Below are 20833 nucleotides of genomic sequence, written 5' to 3'. Positions count from 1 at the left end.
AGGTTTCATTACGCATGGTGCCCACAAACAAGCCCCTTTAAAACAGGTTAGCGTAATTAGGCTCATGCTTTATTTATTTGTAATCTCTTGCACACTTGTTACAAACGTAACTGTTGCCAAATCAATTTAGAAAGAATTCACTGAAATATATGAATAATTACCATGCTCACTACAGTTTAGTATAAGGTAAGTTATGTCTCTGGCAGAAAGAGTGAGGAAGAGAAAGAGAGACAAGCTCCTGGGATTCACGAAGATTGTCTAAACAATTAATATGCACTTTTTGTACTATGTGCACTGAAAGTAGGCCAATTAAGAAGATGGCTAATAAGAGCAGATACGTGTAGAGTACCTGCTCACTCCGAGGGGGGTTGGACATGATGGGAGGCGTTTCCAACTATAGCTGCGCGCTGCAAAGCCCACAGACATATCTTGCGCTCCCAGCAGCTGGGTTGAAGTAACAGCTCGAGCGAAGCACTTTGCGTTTGATGCATGAATCACGTTAATTCGTTAATTCAAAGTGTCAACAGTAATGGATAAATGAAGTCGCTTTTGGAATGAGCTGGAACAAAAGAGACGCTGCGTAACTGAGACCGCACGCCTAAAGGACGAAGGACTGGTGCGCCTTGGCACCGCGGGGAAACAACAAACTTCACAGACGAGCTGAGCATCAATTTAGGACCAAATCGACGCAGTGTGAGGCACCATGTTTTCGTGGACTGTGTTTGATCATTTAAATGTATAATTAAAACGTAGGATCCAGAATACGGTGTGGAAAGCGACCGTGTTGTGTTCATTTGCTCTCCCAAACCGTGTCAATGCTAGAATGGCTTGTGGCTCTGTGCTTTGTGATCCTGGTGGTCTTAATCTGGCCAGGCTTCAAATATTTTAACACCGAGAGCCAGTCGGATGCCTTGCATCAGGGACTGGGGATCTCACAACTGGCGAAGATTGACAAGAGCGGGAGGTGCGTCTCAGAGCAAGAGGGGAGCCACGGTGCCCAGGCGGGGGCCGAGAAGAAACGCGCCGTGGCACTGATCTGCAAACCGTCCGCACTGGCCAACTATCTCTTAAAACACTGCAGGACTTTCAGTAATTACTCGCCGTGTGTCGGGTGGACGTGGCGAGCCGGCGCCTTGCTCCAAAGTGTGTATGAGGCGTGCTGTCCGTACGACAGCCCGGTCCAGTTTGTGCGGGACAACCTGCAGCTGAGCGACGAGGGGCTGGTGGCTTTGGACTGGGCAGTGCCCACATACCAGAAACGACGCAGGACTTCCAGCCACTCCGCCAGTCCTGTTCTGCTCATCATCCCAAACTCTTTTGGGAAGATCACAAGGAATCTGCTAAAGGTGCGTGTTTGGCTTCTCTCACAGACTCCACTAACGAACATAGGGATGATAGGAGTTCAATAACTAAGTAAATCATACCCGTGCAAAAGGCTGCACAGTCAATCTTACAAAAGATCAAGACAACGAAGTTCAATAGAAGTTAAAGAATAACAAAATAACAAAACACACATACAGCTGATGGCTCAAGGATCATCATAATTTCCTCACCAAAGAAATAAACGTCAATAGTCCACAAACCTGCTAATTTAAAGGTTGGTGTCATAGTCTCTGCTGTAACTAACAGAATCCCATTTGTATCTGTGTTATTGGCAAGGGTAAGGATGTCCACATGAGATGCTTCCTCAGTTGTGTCATGGACTCTGTAGCTGCTCTTTGTGTCCAATCTGTGTATACAGCATGAGTCAACAGGTGGAACATTACAGCAACAGCATGACAGTGCAGGGGCCTGTTATTCATGATAAGTACCATTCTAAACTTTAAAAAGCAGAAGTGAACATTTCCACAGCTAAAGTGTAAATACTAAACAAAAACAAAGCAAACTAAATACAACTAGTCAAAAGAGAAGTCAGGCTTTCAGTATTTTAAAAAAAGACGTGGGAAGATGACAGGGCAACTCAACAAAGGCCATTTGGGCAAAGGCAATCACTTAGTTGGAAGAAAAGAGCAGATGTGGAGGCAGCACCAGTATTTCAACTGCTCCTTCAATGCACTGACTGAGGTAATTGAGTGAGGGATTACAAAGCATCGCTTGACTTGAGGGGCCTGGGGAAGTGAAGCGCTGCTCCACATCTCTGGGCACCTGGCATCATGCTCATGTTGGCTCTGCCTGCTCATTCAACACACACACACACACACACACACACACACACACACACACACACACACACACACACACACACACACACACACACACACACACACACACACACACACACACACACACACACACACACACACACACACACACACACACACGTCATATAACAACTCTGCAAGAACTCAACACCAACAAAACAAAATGTGGTGGACACTAATCTAGAGCTAATAACTAATTTCAAACCAACCATAAACAAAGAGTAGTGGATGAAGAGAGGAGTGGGATGACACAACAGAGAGAAAAGGAAATGAAAAAATAATAGTGGTGATTTAAGGCCATGGGAAAACGCAAAATATGATTGAAAGATGAAAAGTAATTTTCACATTCAGACGGATCTGTGTGTGGTGTTTTTTAGGCTATCATCTGAGTAGAGAGAATCTGTCAGCTGTCACGCTCGGAGGGCTGAGGCACCACAAGGGAGATACACCAATTAAGATGGCTCCCATCACTGTTCTGCATAACCCAGTGTGTGTGTGTGTCGCAAGAGAAAGACAAAAAGCGCTATGTTTGCTAGGCATACACAGACACGGTTCCATCTGTTACACAGAGAGAGGGAAGGGTAGGTTTTTATTTAGCGTGTGTGGGCTTTGGTCCCTGTCCCCTTCTTCTCCTAACACGCCACATTTACAGCACTCATGAATGTATGAATGAGCAATTTCCTTTTAAATCATTCATATACTTACTTTCAGTTTGTTTTATGCTTCTTTGTTTTATGTAGTCTCAAGTAATTCAAGTCTCTTTAAATAATGGTATAGGTGGTTATATATAGTGTGGTCATACCAAAACATACAGAATACACTGGCATTCATTATGTCTTCAGTCATTCAGCTAGTTGGTAAGTTAGTTCAACAACAGTGCAGTGAATTACATTACAATAGAATCGTATTACACATTTACCAAAAATAAAATTGCCATTGTTTTCTCTGGAAATACACTTGTTCGATTTCTTGGAGAGTTAGATGTGAAAATTGAAACCACTCTGATCAGAGCCAACTGTCTGCTGCAGTATAAGCTCCTATTTACACTGTGACAGTAAACTTACGAGTTCGAACAATCTTTTCATAACTTTCAACAAGTCAAGAAATAGTAACAAAATGTTTAAAATCACAACATTATGATGATCTAAATGTACAAGTCCAAGTGATTCTGAATTCACACCCTTTATTAAAATCTCTTGATCTCAATCATGAACAAACTACATTTTAAACCATAGTTTCCCTCCACCTCAGAGAAGATGTCCCACACAAAGGACAGTTTAATATACTGAGGGTGTGTATGAGCCACACACTCTGTTTAGAGAAATGTGTGGAAAGGCCATAAATGTTCCTGGAGACTTGCCTTATGATTAACACCCTTAGTACTTTCTTAACAGAGCAGATCTGAGCAGTTTAACTACAGTATAATGGTGTGACTTAGTAGTGATATATTCAGTATTTTGCTGCCAATAATTGTTGTACTTCAAGTATTTGTTTCTCTTAATGAGGTGTGATATGCTGTAATCCAGTCATTATGTGTAATATACCACTCAACACTTAGATAATTGTGTTTCAGACCATTCCTTTTTACCGACTTTCTGCTCGCTGAGAGAGCAGCTTTAGAGTTTTCAAAAGGCATTGCAGGATTGGATAACACTCTAAACGCTTATGTAGTAGAAGTGGGAAAATGTTACCATTAACTGTATTGACTATGAGAGATGGTAACAGTAGCAGCAATACTTAGGACATATGCCTGATATCTATGTCCATATAACATTGCAATGAGAAGTAGAGAAGCAATTGGGGAATTAGATTTGTGTTTTCTGTCCCCTTATGTATGTATACTAAGACAGTTAGTCATCTTATTGTGTTGCCTATTGCTTTGAAATAAAACAATGATTGTGTGTAAATCGTGATTTTCATTTTGAAAGTATAGGAATATACTTATGTACATATTGGGTCAACATGGGAGGAATAGGGAGGATTTGTAGCCCATAATTGTCCTGCTACATTACTCATATCAAATTGGTGTTGGTGTTTGGACACAGAGGACATTTTCCCCAGACGTTCAGCAACATTCAAATTGCCCAACACTTTTCCAAATCGTTCCTTGCACTACCTGGAATATTCCATCTGCCCTTCTGGTTTTGGCAGCACTCCTGTTATGACTCATGGCTGATGCTCTGTCTTCAAATAGATGCAAACAATTAACTTCCTTACCAAGCAGGGAAGAAGTAGATGCTTATTTACATCGCTTCACTTTATAATAAGACCAACAAGAGAAACACTCTATGAGGCATGTAAAAATGGTTGGGAATGCAGTTCTTGATATGTTTATTGTGGCATATATCCTTAATAATAGCTATTATGCCCATTGAATGCTTGATTATGATGCTTGTCCGTTTGCAATTCAGCCAGAGGAATAGATTGTCTTGCAACTTCACAGTGTATTTTAAAGTCCATTTGTAAACGTTCACAAGACACAAAAAAAGAAAAGAAAAAACATGATTATTTTTGCTTTTTTATTTCAAAGTAGAAAAACCCCTGTTGTCTTCTGAAATGCAAAGGGTTAAAGAAGAAACCAACTATATTGATGCAATGAATTGGTTCAGACACTACCAAGCAACTCTCTAGTCTATGAGGATAGCATTTAATATATAACACGTACAGTAACTGTGAAAGAAATGATTTGATTATATGAACTTTTAGCAACTTTCTAGCATAGTTTATCAACAGAGCAGGGACATATTTAGAAGACATCTACATGTAATGCTGGGTGAAACTATACACTATGTATGCATTTCAATATCAACATCTTTCAACTAAATTGTAATAAATAAATAAAAACATATTAATTAATTAATTAATTGTATAACTTATTTATTAAATGTTGGCTGCACTCCTGAACATTACCAACTCAGCAGAGCAACTGTTTTACCTGGAAAAGTATCACAGGCCTGTTGAGTATTAAGGGAAACTATTGACCTGAATAGAGGACAGCTCATTGTATTGAGATGCTTTGTTGCCTCTAAAAGGCTTCTAATTAAATAACATCCTTAATTTAACATGATTCGTGGCAACATGTCGAGATGAAACTCCTGGAGTTTATTTAATAAAAGAGGTGGACTCCTGGAAGATCCCCTCAATTATCATGAAGGGAATATTGGTATTGTTTAAGTCCTTTTGTATTTATGTGTTTCAGTGCAGTGTGTGTGTGTGTGTGTGTGTGTGTGTGTGTGTGTGTGTGTGTGTGTGTGTGTGTGTGTGTGTGTGTGTGTGTGTGTGTGTGTGTGTGTGTGTGTGTGTGTGTGTGTGTGTGTGTGTGTGTGTGTTTGTTGCAACACGTCCTCCAACTCATACGACCAAATGGGTCGATTGTTTAAGCCCTTATTACGACCAAATATGTCGTTTGTTCAAGCGCTTAATACGACCTATAATTACGTTTTAAAATTGTCGGCCTCTAGTGCTCCCGTTCAATGCAAACGTTACAGAGGGTTGTTTATTCACAAATAACCCTCTCTGTAAAATCCTAAATTGTAGGATAGTTTGGCCATTAAAACGCTTTATGATTAGATTTCTAGCGAGAAGTATATATTGTACTTTTAGAATCCACGCCCAGTCGATATGTAGGATCTATAGTTTGATAGATATTACGAAGATGATTTGAGGTTTTGTCAGGACAACGTGTATATGCGGCAAGCTTCCATGTAAAGTTACGGGTTGAAAACAGTATTTCCGGTCTCGCCGTTTTCATAATAAAACCAATGATCAAATGATTTAAAAGTGATATCTGCACTACTCATCCACTAAAAAACATCAGTTTATCCTAGTTAATTATACGACATTAATTGGTTTAAATTCTGTACAATGCTTTTGTGTTTTTCCCATAGGTTTTTCTCTTTCGATTCTGAGAGACACATTTCTGTTTTCAGAGGTTTTGATAGGCTAAAATCACGCCGCAATGCACGTCGGGATATGGTGTTTATGTGATATGAAATCGGAAAACATTAAAACAATAATAATAATACTTTATTCCGAGTGTTCTTGCTTTTCTCTTTGAAAGTCATCACATAACGGCATTGCAATACACGGTTCGGCTGCATTAAATATTACATATCTGCCCTAGATATGTATTTATAGAGCCCTGATCAGAAGACCTTTTGACAAACTGGAAGAGATGCCGCCAAAACTGAATACGTGACGTGGACCATAAATATATCAACAATTAAACAACATCTTCCATTTCTTTTCACACAATACGTCTCCTTGCAGTATCAACACTAATTCGGCTGACTTTTATATTTGATCCAATTAGTAGATAGTCTGTATTTACACCATAACGGTGCACAGCTGATGGAAAGGGACTTTTTTGTAGTTTTTAAAGATATTACTGATTTTCTGAACTACCTTTCCAACTCCTCATGCAGTTGACTGTTACAGGTCTATACAAGTTCATGGTACAATGCATAAGCTTCACATCGAGAGACTGAAACTGTATTTTCCTTTAACGTTCTGTTTTAATTTCACAATAAAGTTTATAGTCATATTATGTACGATATTATTATGTTTTATTAACTAGACCACTGGTCTAAACCGCACCTCCTAGTGGTTAAAGCACGTTATTGAATTTAGTTGTAGAATAAGTTATATTTGATGAAAACATTTAAATATTAAGAGTAGCCTACATACAAAATAGGGGTCAATGATAGAAATATAGAATGGAAAATATCAAGAAGATACTGTAGTGATCTCTACAATAAAACAGTTTAGTGCAGGACGTCCAAAGATATTAACAGGAGGATGTGCAAAACAGACAAACTGATAAGGCTGAATTTTACTCAGGTGTAACTAAAGTCTGATTTAAGGGTTGTTTATATTTCACATCATTAATCAGAATCTGCAAAGTAACAAAAATAAATGTAGTAGAGTAAAAATACCAGGTTAACCTCTGAATTGTAGTGGAGTAGAACAAAGTAGTACATGCTGCTCTAACAAAAACATTTCCCAACTTGGGATCAATAAAGTATCTTAACTTAAGATGATCGATGGCTACTGCCATATTTGCTAAATGTGCATCTGAACCTTGACAAGTGCATGTTTCAGGCTTATCAATTAACAACAGGAGGGGTCACAGACATAAGACCAGCTGTTAAATAAAGCTCTTCTGACCTTAGCTGTCATGTGGTATTAATGCTGCCCATTATGGACACAAGCAATTTTCACCCATGTATTAATTATATGTTTTAAATTTGATAACACCAATGTGTTTCGTATCCCCTAAACCTCCAGGGATGTATACAGTTTAATACTGGCAACTTCTAATTGTGGGAAATACGAAAACATCTTTTAAAACTACATTTCCCAGTAGAGACGTGCCATAGAACATGTTGCGAAACACACAATAGCCAGCAAGTGTAATTCTGGGGGGGAGGGCCGGGCTGGACCCGTCCAAGTCCAGTTTTGGATAGTCTGGCGTGGTTCCATTCCATTTCAAAGAGCTGTTTGACAGCGTAACCTTGTCGCACTGCCACTCCAATATCCAATCACAGAGCTTGAGGGCTAATCACGGGGTTTGTAAAGCAAGGCGGATGTTGTAGTCCCAAACGATAGCTGGGGATTCTGGGTAGTGTAGTGTCTTCGGAAACTCTGTAGTGTCTAAACTCCGAAAAAACTATTTGTTTCTCCGAATCGAAGGTTAAAAACACAAAAGCATTGTACACAATTTAAACCAATCAATATTGTGTAATTAACAAGGATAAACTGATGTTTTTTAGTGGATGAGTAATGGAGATAACACTGTGTAATCATTTGACAGTGTGGGGAATACTTCCGGTTTTATTATGAAAACTTCGAGACCAGAAATACTGTTTTCACCCACGCTAACTTTACATGGAAGTTGCCCCATATACAGTACACGTTCTCCTGGCGAGACCTCAAATCATCTTCGTATATCTATCAAACTGTAGATCCTACACATCCACTGGACGTAGATTATATAAGTACAATATACACTTCTCGCTAGAAATCTAATAAAAAAGCATTTTAATGGCCAAACTATTCCACAATTTAGGATTTTCCAGAGAGGATTATTTGTGAATAAACGACCCTCCGGAGCGTTTGCAATCGACAGGAGCATGTTGTTTCTTACACGACCACTAGAGGTGCTACACTTTAAAACGTGACTCTGGGTCGTATTTAGCTGCTGAACAATCGACCTATATGTAGGGTTGGGTACCGAGAACCGGTTCCGGTTCGGAACCGGTTCCAACATTTCGATTCCAACGGCATCATTTAGAAATGTGAATTTCGGTTCCGCTTTTCGATTCCTGAGGAAATGTTTCTCGCCGCTCTCCGTAGCCTACTGCATGACTGCAGCGGGGCGGGACATTTCCTACAGTGTAACCTGAGACCAGGGCCGGCCCGTTGCACTGGCGTTATAGATGTTCGCCTAGGGCGCCAGATCTGTGGAGGCGCTGCGCTGCCAGCTCTGGGAGAAAAAAAAAATGTTTTGACCGTTGGTGCTCATCCTAATTTTCGGCCTTGATGTAACAACATTCATAATTAAGTAAATGTAACACCCTTTTCACCCCGGCTACACGTTTCATTTGCCCTGTACGATGGGCGCTGCAAGTGATTAAAATGGGGGATGTTGGCTTATCTGGCAACCGCAGCTCACAGCCAAAGTGCGAGTGAGCTAGGGAGAAAGGGAGGGCGCTGTTGTTATTAGCATCTGGTGCTAGCTGCTCTGACGGATATAAGAAGAAGATGTTTCTACAATGATGTGGAGGGAGAGTCCTCTCCAGTCATACTGAGAGGCTGATAACTACAGCTCAGTGAGGTAAAGGACTCTGAGGGTTTAAATAGTTCACTTTAGTCTAAGTTATCTCAGTGGGTCTCAAACGTTTTGATCACAATTTATGTAAACACATATTTCCAAGGCACTCTTTTATAATGATTGGGATAAAACAGGTTTGAAATCATTCCAATGTATACTATAGGACAGTAAACCAGACACATCGTTTTAAACTGGAGAGATAAAAACATATGCATAAATAAAATAGTAAAATAAGATATGAATGAACAACAAAAATAAAATGCGTTACATGTAGGCTATTTGTTATTTAATTATTAAAATGTAAACCGATCTTTTTCATATGGGTGTTTAGAGTTGTACCCCCTAGATCTAGTCTCTAGTAATTCTGCGTGTGCACCAGATTGAAGCATTTTACTTCAAAATGTTCAAACATTTCTTCCCGGTATGCCTGAGAAGGCAGATATGCTTGTTTTTCTCAACAAGAACTGTTTTTAAAAGTTGGACTGTTGCACTGTTGTAGCTTCAGTGGTTCTCAGGTTAAAGTTACATAGCAGTGAATATAAACAGACTGATTAATGTGAATATTACTTTAAACTAACCTGTGTAAAAGTTTCTCGAATAAATGTAATTTTTTTGGTGGAAGAAGCATGTATCATTTTTTTACCCTGCCCCTCAAAGAATCGGAATCGAGAACCGTTAAGAACCGGAATCGAAAAGTAGAATCGGAATCGGAATCGTGGAAATTCAAACGATACCCAACCCTACCTATATGGTCGTTTTTTGTAGGAGGACAGGCTGGTTTGTTGTGTGTGTAAGAAGAACACTGGTGTGTATGAGAGCTGGCGTGTTGTCCAGCGTATGGAGTCCCTGCTGCAGGAATTTGTCACAGAGCTGACAGTTTATCAGCTCAGGCAGAAAACTGCCGGAGTAGCTGCCGTTTGTTTTTTAACTGTTCCTGCAATGACACAGAGCTGAACAAATACAAATTCAGTGTCAACACAGCCTTTTGGGACCAGACCCTTAATCTGCATAGAATCTAGAAATGGATCACTTTACTACATTTAAAACTAATAAATAGTCACATTAAGTAAGCACTCTGGACTAATGTTCCCTCTCAGCTGGCAAATGTATTTGATTGTCAAAACAGTATTCATTATTGCAATCAATAATTAGCTTTTTATTCTGAACAAAAGGTATTTTTTTTTTAATGTTTTGCTCTTTTTTATTGTGACCAGTTGTTACTCATCACTCATGCCTGTTATTCACAAAGTGCATCAGATCAATGTTGCTGTATGTACTGAGCAGGCAGGCGTAAACCCAGCTCACCTTATTTAATCTCAGCAACCTTCATATACACTTTAAATTATGAAATGTCTCATCATGTGTCTAAATGTCTTTGGTAATAAAGCTGAACTAAAGTGACTCAGTTTAATTTTAAATTGCTCGTCCTATCCTGTCATATTTCAAAATGCTACTGTATCTATGGAATTATTAAGAAGGGGGCAAATGAATTAATGCATGAATGAATGAATGATGTTCTGCTCAGTGCTCTCGAACACTGCCTGGCAACATATTCAGCTGAGTAAATCCTATTTTTTATAAAAATTAACCCAAAAAAATCCTACTGCAGCCTTTTTCAGCTGCTAAATATTTAATGTAACTATTCTGCAGCTCTCCCTAAATCCCTCTGATATTTCTGCAGATTTTAAAAAGCATGATGAAACTCATTTGGAATCTCACAAATATAAATACAAATATATTTGCCTGCAGGCTACCACCATTGTTTTGTGACTTCAAAGCTTGTAGAGAAACAAAGAATGTACATACTCTTCTTTTTCCAGACAAACCCTCTGTTTGTGTACTTGACTGAATAATTTATTCTAAAAGGTAATATTCAGCAACTGGAATAGAGCTTTTCAGAGCTATTAAAGTCGTAGGGCTGACTCATTGGGCTGACTCATTTCTGATGATGCGTCATATGTATTTTTTCCTTTCAAAATGTATACCAAGTATGTTACAAACACTTAACACTTTAATAACACATATACAAACAAAGAGATCTACTCAAATATATATATATATATATATATATATACACATCTGCTACTAAAATATACAACAAGAAGTTATATATAGCACAAGAAGTAAATATTTTTCTTCTGCTTTCCTTCCCTGACACAATTTACTGTAAACATGCAGAGAGAGAACTAGCAGAACTATGATATTTGAGAGCCAGTTTCTGAAGAGCCTTAAAGGAAAAGATAAAGTTATGCTAAACATTACAAAAAAGTGAAAGGAACAGGAAAGGGGTATTACTTCTCATTCACTTGTATAACATTTTCTTACATTCATTTATTTAGCCCCAATGTCTCATACTGTCAAATTATAACACAATAAACAATCTGTAGTATTACAGTGAACAGTGCTGAAGCAGCACAGTTAAAGAGGGAAACACTTAATCCTGTAATTGTACCGAGTTCTCACCTCCCCTGGCAACTGTTTATTTCTTTTTCCATACAGTAAAAAGTAGAAGTAACATGCCGTTTTCAGGTGTTACATCCACATTTAGTCTAATGACATGTAAACCATTTTCTAAAATTAGGCACTGTTTCATTTCAGCAGGACAAAAATAAAATGTACTAAAGATGGATCTTGTCTTACTCTTATGGCTGAACACACTAAACACTGAATTCCCCAGCAAACGCCCACAATCCGTAATATTTTGTTGACATATGGAAATATTATTATTTAATTTCTCCACCCATCTTCCCACAGTTGTGTGAAACGGCACTGTCCCATGGCTACCTCCCTGCAGTTTTCAACCGCAGAAGCCACAACGGCACCCCGCTGACCACCCTGAAGCTGCAGCAGTTCGGTGACCCTGCAGATCTGCGAGAGGCAGTGCGCTACATTCGCCACCGACAGCCTGCAGGGAAACTGTATGCAGTGAGTGAGAGCACCGGGTCCGGCCTCCTCCTCTCTTACCTGGGGGAGTGTGGATCATCCAGCTACGTGACAGCGGCCGTCTGCCTGTCCCCCGTTTTTCGCTGTCAGAGCTGGTTTGAGAAAGCGCTGTGCTGGCCCCTGCAGTGGGCGTTGGCGCTCTACCAGAAGATATGTCTCAGCAGGTATGTGGCAAAATGGTTATAATACCTGAAAACAAAATATAAAGATGAGGTTAAGCAAACATTCAAGGGAACATGACTTTGTAAGCTTCCAAAAGAAAACTATGGCTCATAACAATGTGTCCTCTTTACATATCCTTAAAGGTTTTGATTATGATATTCTACTCACCAAAGTTAATGCTGGGATGACAGGGACACCACTGCATGTCTGTCAAACAAAAACAACACAGCAAGTAGGGTAGTTCTTAGTCTATCCTGAAATACATTTAGCAACAGTTACCTTATAGTTTGTTAAAAATGGTGTTGTGGCCACGTTCCCAGGTATCAGCAATTGACTTTAGTAATTACTAATAGGAAACCATGACCAGAACAACCAAAATAACTTTTTGACCTATCAAGTAATTACATTTCTAAAGGAGGGTGCACAGGAACAGCACATATCCATCCTATCGCTTTGGAACACAGTGCACTAGTTTAAGCAAGAATATTGAGAAATGTACCGCAGGGAATTCATCACCTTGTCAATAATATAAAAATAAGCTTCATAAGGTTGCTGCTTAAGGTATACAAAATTCAACCCAGTCTCACGGCATTTCGTGTTCACCAACACGATTTTTAATCTATTGATTCGTGTTCACCAACACGATTTCCCCCTTTTTTTCATGTTGCACAGCACGATTTTAAAAGCAATGTATTTCTACTGGTAATGTGTTTCGTGCCTGCAGCACGTCTTTTTCTCCGGTCGGGTCGTGGAAGACTGTGTGGTTCATAAAAACATGTTCTTACGGTTCTTATTCAATATCAAGCCACAATTATTGCTTTTATTTTAAATTTCGGACTTTTGTTGCAGTCTGTGAGGAAAATAAATGGGGCTCAGAGCCTCAGGATACTGAAATCTGTATTTTTTAAAATCTTTTTTCCTTCTAATTTGTTATTCTTTTAAAATTAACACACTGTTATTTACTCACCAATAACACACAATTATCCTTGCTTGTATTTATTGCTTTAATTTCATAATATTTCTATCACAGACCTTCTACTTTCCCCCTATGAAAGTATGTACTCTTAATATTAATTTTTTTAATCAAATATAACACATAAAAACAATAATTCAATAACGTGCTTAAACCACTAGGCGGTGCACACAAGGTACACACAGCCATAATAACTTTATATTATTAGTGTAGGACACTTATGTATGTACAACATCTGAAGATGTGTAGTTGTATTCATGCTTTCACATCATTTTACAGCATATTGCTATACTATTTCAGACTCAGTATTTACATTCTTATATTCAAAGAAAATCAGTAATATCTTTAAAAACTACAAGTCCTTTTATATCAGCTGTGCACCGTTATGGTGTAAATATAACCTATCTACGAATTAAATCAAATGTAAAAGTCAGCCGAATTAATGTTGATACTGCAAGGAGACGTATTGTGTGAAGAGAAATTGAAGATGTTGTTTAATTGTTGATATATTTATGATCCACGTCAAGTATTCAGTTTCGGCGGCATTTCTTCCAGTTTTTCCAAAGGTCTTCTCATCAGGGCTCTATAAATAAAGAACTACGGCAGATCTGTAATATTTAATGCAGCCGAATCGTGTATTACAATGCCGTTATGTGATGACTTTCAAAGAGAAAAGCAAGAACACTCTGAATTAAGTATTATTTTAAAATGTTTTACGGATTTCATATCATAAAAACATCAAATCCCAGCATGCCTTGCGGCTAATACATCCAATCAGCGAGCTTAAACCATAGCTGAGGATCTTGGGTAATCGCTCAAAATGCCTATGTCTGTTTCCGGTTATTTTCATTTTGAAATTCAGTTCCTGACGGACGCCAAAAAAGCACGAGGTTAATGAAATTAAAGCAATAAATACAAGCACGGATAATTGTGTGTTATTGGTGAGTAAATAACTGTGTTATTTTGAAAAGAATAAAAAATTTGAAGGAAAAAAAGATTTAAAAAATACAGATTTCAGTATCCTGAGGCTCTGAGCACCATTTATTTTCCTCACAGACTGCAACAAAAGTCCGAAATTATACGATTTAAAATAAAAGCAATAATTGTGGCTTGATATCGAGTAAGAACATGTTTTTATGAACCACACAGCTTCCGGTCTTCCACGACCCGACCGGAGAAAAAGACGTGCTGCAGGCACAAAACACATTACCAGTAGAAATACATTGCTTTTAAAATCGTGCTGTGCAACAAGAAAAAAAGGGGGAAATCGTGTTGGTGAACACGAATCAATAGATTAAAAATCATGTTGGTGAACACGAAATGCCGTGAGACTGGGTTGACAAAATCACAGTAAAGACAAATTACACAGAGACAACCATATATGTGTGGATTTAAAGTCAGCCAGAAAGGAGGCACGGTGACAGAGGGAGTGTAAGAAAAGCAGACACAAGTAATCACTAACCATTTACTGGAAAGGCACAGACAATTAAAGAGACGATTAGGTTACTATAGCAACAGATAGCCTGCTCAGTGTAAAGTCATTGATTCTGAGAGACATCGTGACCCAGGTAGAGTTTCTCAAATCAATGGCACCGGGGGAATATGAGACCCATCCAGCTCTTCAAAATTGATTTACTGGTATCCTCTTGTTGTATCTCTAAATGTGTGTTCTTTTTGTGTGCATGTTTGTTTGTGTGCATGTACGTGGTTAGGTACAAAACGGTGCTGGGTGAAACCATACAGACGGACACCCTGTTTTCCAGCTGTTCCCTGCGTGACCTGGAGGAGGCGTTGTTCTGTCAGACAATAGCACCACCGGGGACGAGCAGTAGCTGCAATACCTCAGCTACCTGGGATGTTTACTGGGAACGCAATGAACCTTTGAGAGATGTGGACGAAGTGGCTATTCCTGTTCTGAGTGTGTGCGCACAGGATGACCCGATCCGCGGTGATGCCCAATCAACAATACCCTTGGAACTCTTTGAAACAAACCCACATTTTTTCCTCCTCCTAACTGACCATGGTGGTCACTGTGGTTTCTCCACCCAGTCCGAGGGGAGCCACGCTGGGGCATCTGGTTCAGTCGGTCCTGTGGCTGCACCAAGCAGTGGGATGGGGAGCCGTCAGATCAGCTGGAGCCACAAAGCTCTGCTGGAGTTCTTCAGGGCGACCACAGACTTCTTCGCTGCAGAAGAGAGAACCAAGCAGCTCGCTGCCAGGAGGAGGGGGCTGGGGGGAGGCGCAGCGGGGAGGACTTTCCGCAACCGCAGCGTCAGTACGTGTAAACGAGTGCCAGAATGTTCCCATAATATCCATGCCATTTACAACTGGCAGCGGTCCTATACACGATGAGGGGAGCTTAATGGAAGCTAATGGACTTACTGGTGCTGTCTGATATTGTTTGGGTTGATCTGGGATGTGAAGAACTCTGCCAGTGTGGCACTCAGTGTTAAGATGTCCAAAATTAGAAAATTGCAGATGTTGTGAAGTGCTGAGGTCAACGAGTGTTTTTAAGTGTGTGTGGTTCTCACACACTTGATGTTAGCCATAGAACACCCAGTGTCATGACAGGCCACATGCTTGCATGCAGTTGTTATGTTTAACTGCTGACACTAAACTCACCTATAGATGAGTGGCTATACTTTTTTCTATGTCACACATACATTATTGTTTATCAGATTTATTCATCTTCCTCACAATTCACACAGTTTACACAATTTATTTGTAACCCACTTACTGCAGTATCTTGCTGTTATTCTTTTTATCACTGACTATTGGAGGAGACTTGTTCAACGTATTGTGCATTGTTATGGAAACTTCTGTGTAGCAATGCAGTGGGAGTCACCGACTCACGAAGGAGACAGGGTAGAGCAGGAGCTTTGATGTCAAACACTGGAGGTTTATTTGGAGTTACGGCCGGAGAATTCACATCACAAGTCACACCGTCACGGTCTGACTGCACGGGTGGTTGCCACGTCAATTCTCGAGAACCTCTCTCTCGTTAGCCCATTTAACTGGTTTCACAGAGAGTAATCAACATATTTTGATAAGATAGTTTAACCAGTTGTGAGTCACTTGCGTCCGTCACTTATGGCCTCGAAGATGTCATACCTTGGAGTCCACAAACAACAAAGAAGGAAGTGTCCCAGTGCACCCACAACAACAGACCATCTGTGACCTAGTGTTGACCGGTCACAGAATGGGAACAATAACATTATGGCTCAAGCAGCCTATGTCCTTAAAGGAGATAAACAAATGTCAGGGTTGGTCCTGTACGTCATATCTAGGAGTCTGCATACAGTGCATAGAGAGGAAAGGAGATACAAATCCTGTAAAATATGAAGTTAATTAAATCTAAATGAGTTCAACTCATCAGTGTTACTGTACATTTTACAGAAAGTATATTTTTAAGTGTTCTCTTCTGTGTTGGGAAATGTCTTGTGATGCCCAGAATAGAAGAACGTATGTGTGATTTCAACCAAGTTTGCTTTTAGAGGAAAATCTGTGTCATGAGGTAATGATATTTGAATGAGCTGGCTGGAAACACTTTATCATTTAAACCCTGTGCTCTAAGGTTTCAGTGCTGCTCAGGATGTGGAGAAGGTGGAGCTGTGATGGAGGCTGGTTTCAAATGAAGACCTAGCAGCATAATGTTGTTCGGAAATTCCCCTGTAAAATTGAGCTATTTGGGTTTAGTCTTGTGAATTAAGCCAATTAATTATATACATTTACATTAGACAAAGTAATAGGTATTGGGTTAAAAGTGTTCAGAGATTTCAAATGTCAGCTCAAAACTTCAATAAGCAGCAAGAATCCAAGGTTCAGAGTAGTAAAAAGCCTCACAAAACTACCAAGCACTGTTTGTCTATCATTTGTTTTGTTTCATAAACATGTGATACACCTTTCTGAATGTGTTATTTTGTGTGATGGAAGTTACAAAATAAAAAATATATAATTTTTTTTATAAAAAATAAAAACGTTGGATTCACATTCTATATTTTGTATGTACAATATAAGAATAACATGTATCCTTCGACCACAGGTAAGTAAGTATCATACTGACACAGCATATTGCATAGTATAATATTGTTTTATAGTTTTTTTACTTATATCATCTGTATTTATTGAGTGCATTTCATTAAAGTTGGGATCCGTGCTCCTTGCATGCCCATAGACACTCCCTATTATAGCACAGTTCCCACCGCTTTGTGTGTGTGTGTGTGTGTGTGTTTGTAAGAGTGTGTGACATTCACTGCAGTGTTTGTCCGCCCACTGAGCCTTATCCTCTCAGACAGCTGGAACACAGCAGTGTACACACAAAATGTGTGCCAGCAGACACATTGTCAACACGCATCCTCACACAAACATGCAAGCTGTCACAAACATGCAGGATATTCTTACACATGTTCATTATCTGCAGGAGGTTTGCTAGTCTCATGCAGAAAATAACTGATTGTGGTGTACACACACATACAAACAGTGTTGGGCAAGTTACTTCCAAAAAGTAATATATTACATATTACTCTCTTTTGAAAGTAATAAGTTACATTACAAAATTACTGTCTCTGAAATGTAATGAGTTACACTACTTTAGTTACTTTTTAGTTACTTTCACCAAAATAACCGCAAAAGAATGGCTAGGTATTTTAAATGCTGAAATGTAGTTTAGTGCAGCTCATTATACATCCAGTGAAGGGCAATGTGGTATAGCATAACAACTGTGTAGGCCCTTAAGGCTACTGACAACTTGTATTAAGTAAGTAAACACTAACAGGACACGGAATGGGCTCTGTAGTGTGTTTAGCATGTGGCCGTGTGCAGGCCCGGCTCCAGAACAAAATGACTCAGGGTGCCTCTGAGGTTACAGGGAGCGCAGCAGTAGTAGGTTTACATGAGCAATAGTGGCCGGCAACAGCAATGAGAAATAGCATTGATGGTCCCAATGAACAGATTATGGCATTTGTTATGTTTTGAAACCAAGCAAGTGAGAACATTTCAAGTGAGTTAAAAGTGCAATCCTGAAATATTTCATATAGTCCAAAATGGACTATGACAAAGAAAAACACAAAAGCTTCAAAGCTGTAGCCTACTGATAAAACAAATGAGAACATATTGTAAATCAAGGCAAATATTATTTGAACCAGCTCATGGTTTGAAATGGCAAACATTGAAAAGCAAAAGTATTATTAAAACCATGTAGCCTACTAAACATCACCTTGGTCCCATCATATACTCTGGGAAGAGAACATTTACTGTGCTTGAGAACTGGTATCACATCATCAGGTTGACTTTGTGACCTGGAGATCATTTCAGCTGCAACATCAGCTCGTTGATAAACTTGGGATATGAGATCTTTTTGTAGCCATTCGTGGTGAAGGCATCTGTGCTATTGTATGCATTATTTTTGACCCAACATTTCTACAGGCATGGCAGAATATGGCACTATTTTCACATATTCTAGCCATTGTCTATTTGTATACCACGAGCTGCAAAATGACCGCCTAACCCCACTGTACAGACGGGTACTTGTTTAGATATACCTGGGCAGGCTCTGTGTTGCCGTGGTATCCTGGCTGGCACCTGCGGGCCGCAGAGGGGCGGCGGTGTTTCGAGCGATGAAGAGTGCTGCTCCGGGGTTGAGGGCGGCGAGTCAGGCGGGAGTAAGCTAGTGTCCACAACGGAGGGTAACGTGATGTTCCCATCTGACCTGTTGCTACGGTCTGCAGTAGATGCAGTGTTGCTGGCGTTTAGTGATGGTTGCTTTAACCATGTTCGTATAAATGATTATCCACAAATGTGTGTCACTGCTGTGGAAGCACTTTGGAAATGATGCACGCGCAGCGGAGCAGGTCACGCGCACCTGACACAATTTGTTGTTGGTATTTTTCGCTCCGTTCTCTTTTTTGAACATTCAACTGCCCGAAGATCCCGGCGCGAAGCCTGAAGAGTAAACACCAGGTTTACTAATCTACCCGCACAATTTGTCTGGTGTCGGAATGTCTCGCTATGTTAGTACATTGTTACAAAACAAAACACCATTTAATTTCGGGTTAAAATGTGTTGTAACTGCGTTACTGAGCATTGTAACGGGTAATATATTACCCACATTTCATTAGTAATGCGTTACATTACTTCGTTACAGCAAAAAGTAATATATTACTGTAACTCCGTTACTTTTGTAACGCGTTACACCCAACACTGCATACAAACACACAAGCTCACAAACACAGTGACTACTATACTATGTAAGTGACACCATCATTATTCCAGATAATGCTTAGGTTAAAGCAGAGCTATTTAATAGAAGAGTTACGACATCTCCGTTCACTCCAATGGACCACTTTTTTACAGCAATGGCGGATCGTGGAGCCTCTCAATCGTTCCCCGGAAGTTAGCGCCAAGGCTGGCAGAGCTGTGGAGTTGCAGCATAATACACCGTTCGTGACGGACTTTTAAAGGTAAGAAGAAGTTTAAAGATTTATATTGCGGATATTATCAGTCCATCTGATTCAAATGAACATGTGTATTAAAGGATGTCAGTGGATTATCCCTAAATTAGTAGATTTAGGGAACATTTACAGATAACAGATTAAGCTAGCATACCGAAGCAAGTTAGCAACACACGTTGAACAGCCTTTTAATTGTAAATTCCGTTCTCTTAATGTCATTTCGTCCAACATGTTGAATTAGAGAAGAGGGGCTTCTAAACGGGATTGTATGCGGGGGTGGAGGGAGTTAAATATTAGATAAATATAACTTTGGTGCGTGTAAGAGTGAGTGTTTTTAGCAGAGCCATATTGTGTCCTTGTGATTATGTTGATTATTACCTGTCTGTATAATGTTGCAGCTCAGCTGATTTTGGATTGATGGCAAAGGGAGAGGGACTTAAGTGAGAGTGAAAACACAAGGTAAGTTTAATACTGTTTTATATAAGTAAACACCTTATCTCCCCAAGGCATTTCCCATCCAATAGGTGTGCTGTGTGTATAACCCTTTCTCCTGTCTGTTACTCCCTCTTTCAGCACAAGAACCAGAGGGGGATTCAATGGAGCCTGAATACCTGCACTGAGACCCTCACCCTGCACCCTGAGTCTCAACTCTGTGTTTTTCAAGCCTTTCCCTGTTTTTTTGTATTAAACAAAACATTAAGCTTTCCCAATGGTGTGGTTTTCGTTTTGTGAAAAAGTGCAAATGCAGTGTTTGTATATAATTACATCACATATTGTGTTGCTGTTGGTCGTGAAATTGCTCCTGCTGACTTGAGCCAGCCATTTTTTACTCCGCTCTGTGTCAGTGGGGAAGCCGTACATTCGTACTCCTTTCTCTGAGCGATTTGAGCATCCCCAGGCAGCACATCAAACCATGGTGGCTACTAGGAGGCAGCACAGCACACCAGGACAACACGGAGGAAAAGGCACCGACAAACTGCATGATATGCTATTCAATGTTTATTGAATTCCATGTATTTGCAATGGATGTTCCTAAAACAACACATTTAACATCATCATTATCATCATATGCTGCTAGTCCTGCTGCTGCTGCTAGTCCTTTGATAGTCACCTGTCGGTCTCCTGTCCTTTCTGAAAGCCATAAAGATGACATTAGTCATTTAGATAACTTGTGTCCTCAATTACCAGGGGATTACTGAAACTACCATGAATTTAAGAAAATGGTAGAAATGAATCTAATCTGAATTGTAAAGCATTACTTTAGATCCCCTCC

At 39.7% G+C, this 20833-nt stretch overlaps 1 protein-coding gene across 1 annotated transcript; it reads left to right on the top strand.

The window, feature by feature from the left end:
* The first annotated feature begins 440 nt into the window (after nt 1–440).
* abhd15a (abhydrolase domain containing 15a) lies at nt 441–17211 on the top strand. Its single transcript, XM_034096711.2, has 3 exons — nt 441–1346; nt 11788–12140; nt 14824–17211. The coding sequence occupies exons 1-3, from the start codon at nt 816–818 to the stop codon at nt 15461–15463; spliced, it is 1524 nt and encodes a 507-aa protein (XP_033952602.1). The 5' UTR covers nt 441–815; the 3' UTR covers nt 15464–17211.
* Nucleotides 17212–20833: the final 3622 nt, after the last annotated feature.

Source organism: Pseudochaenichthys georgianus, chromosome 13, assembly GCF_902827115.2.
Source record: "Pseudochaenichthys georgianus chromosome 13, fPseGeo1.2, whole genome shotgun sequence".
NCBI lineage: Eukaryota > Metazoa > Chordata > Actinopteri > Perciformes > Channichthyidae > Pseudochaenichthys > Pseudochaenichthys georgianus.
This window is presented reverse-complemented; position numbering and strand designations above follow the sequence as displayed.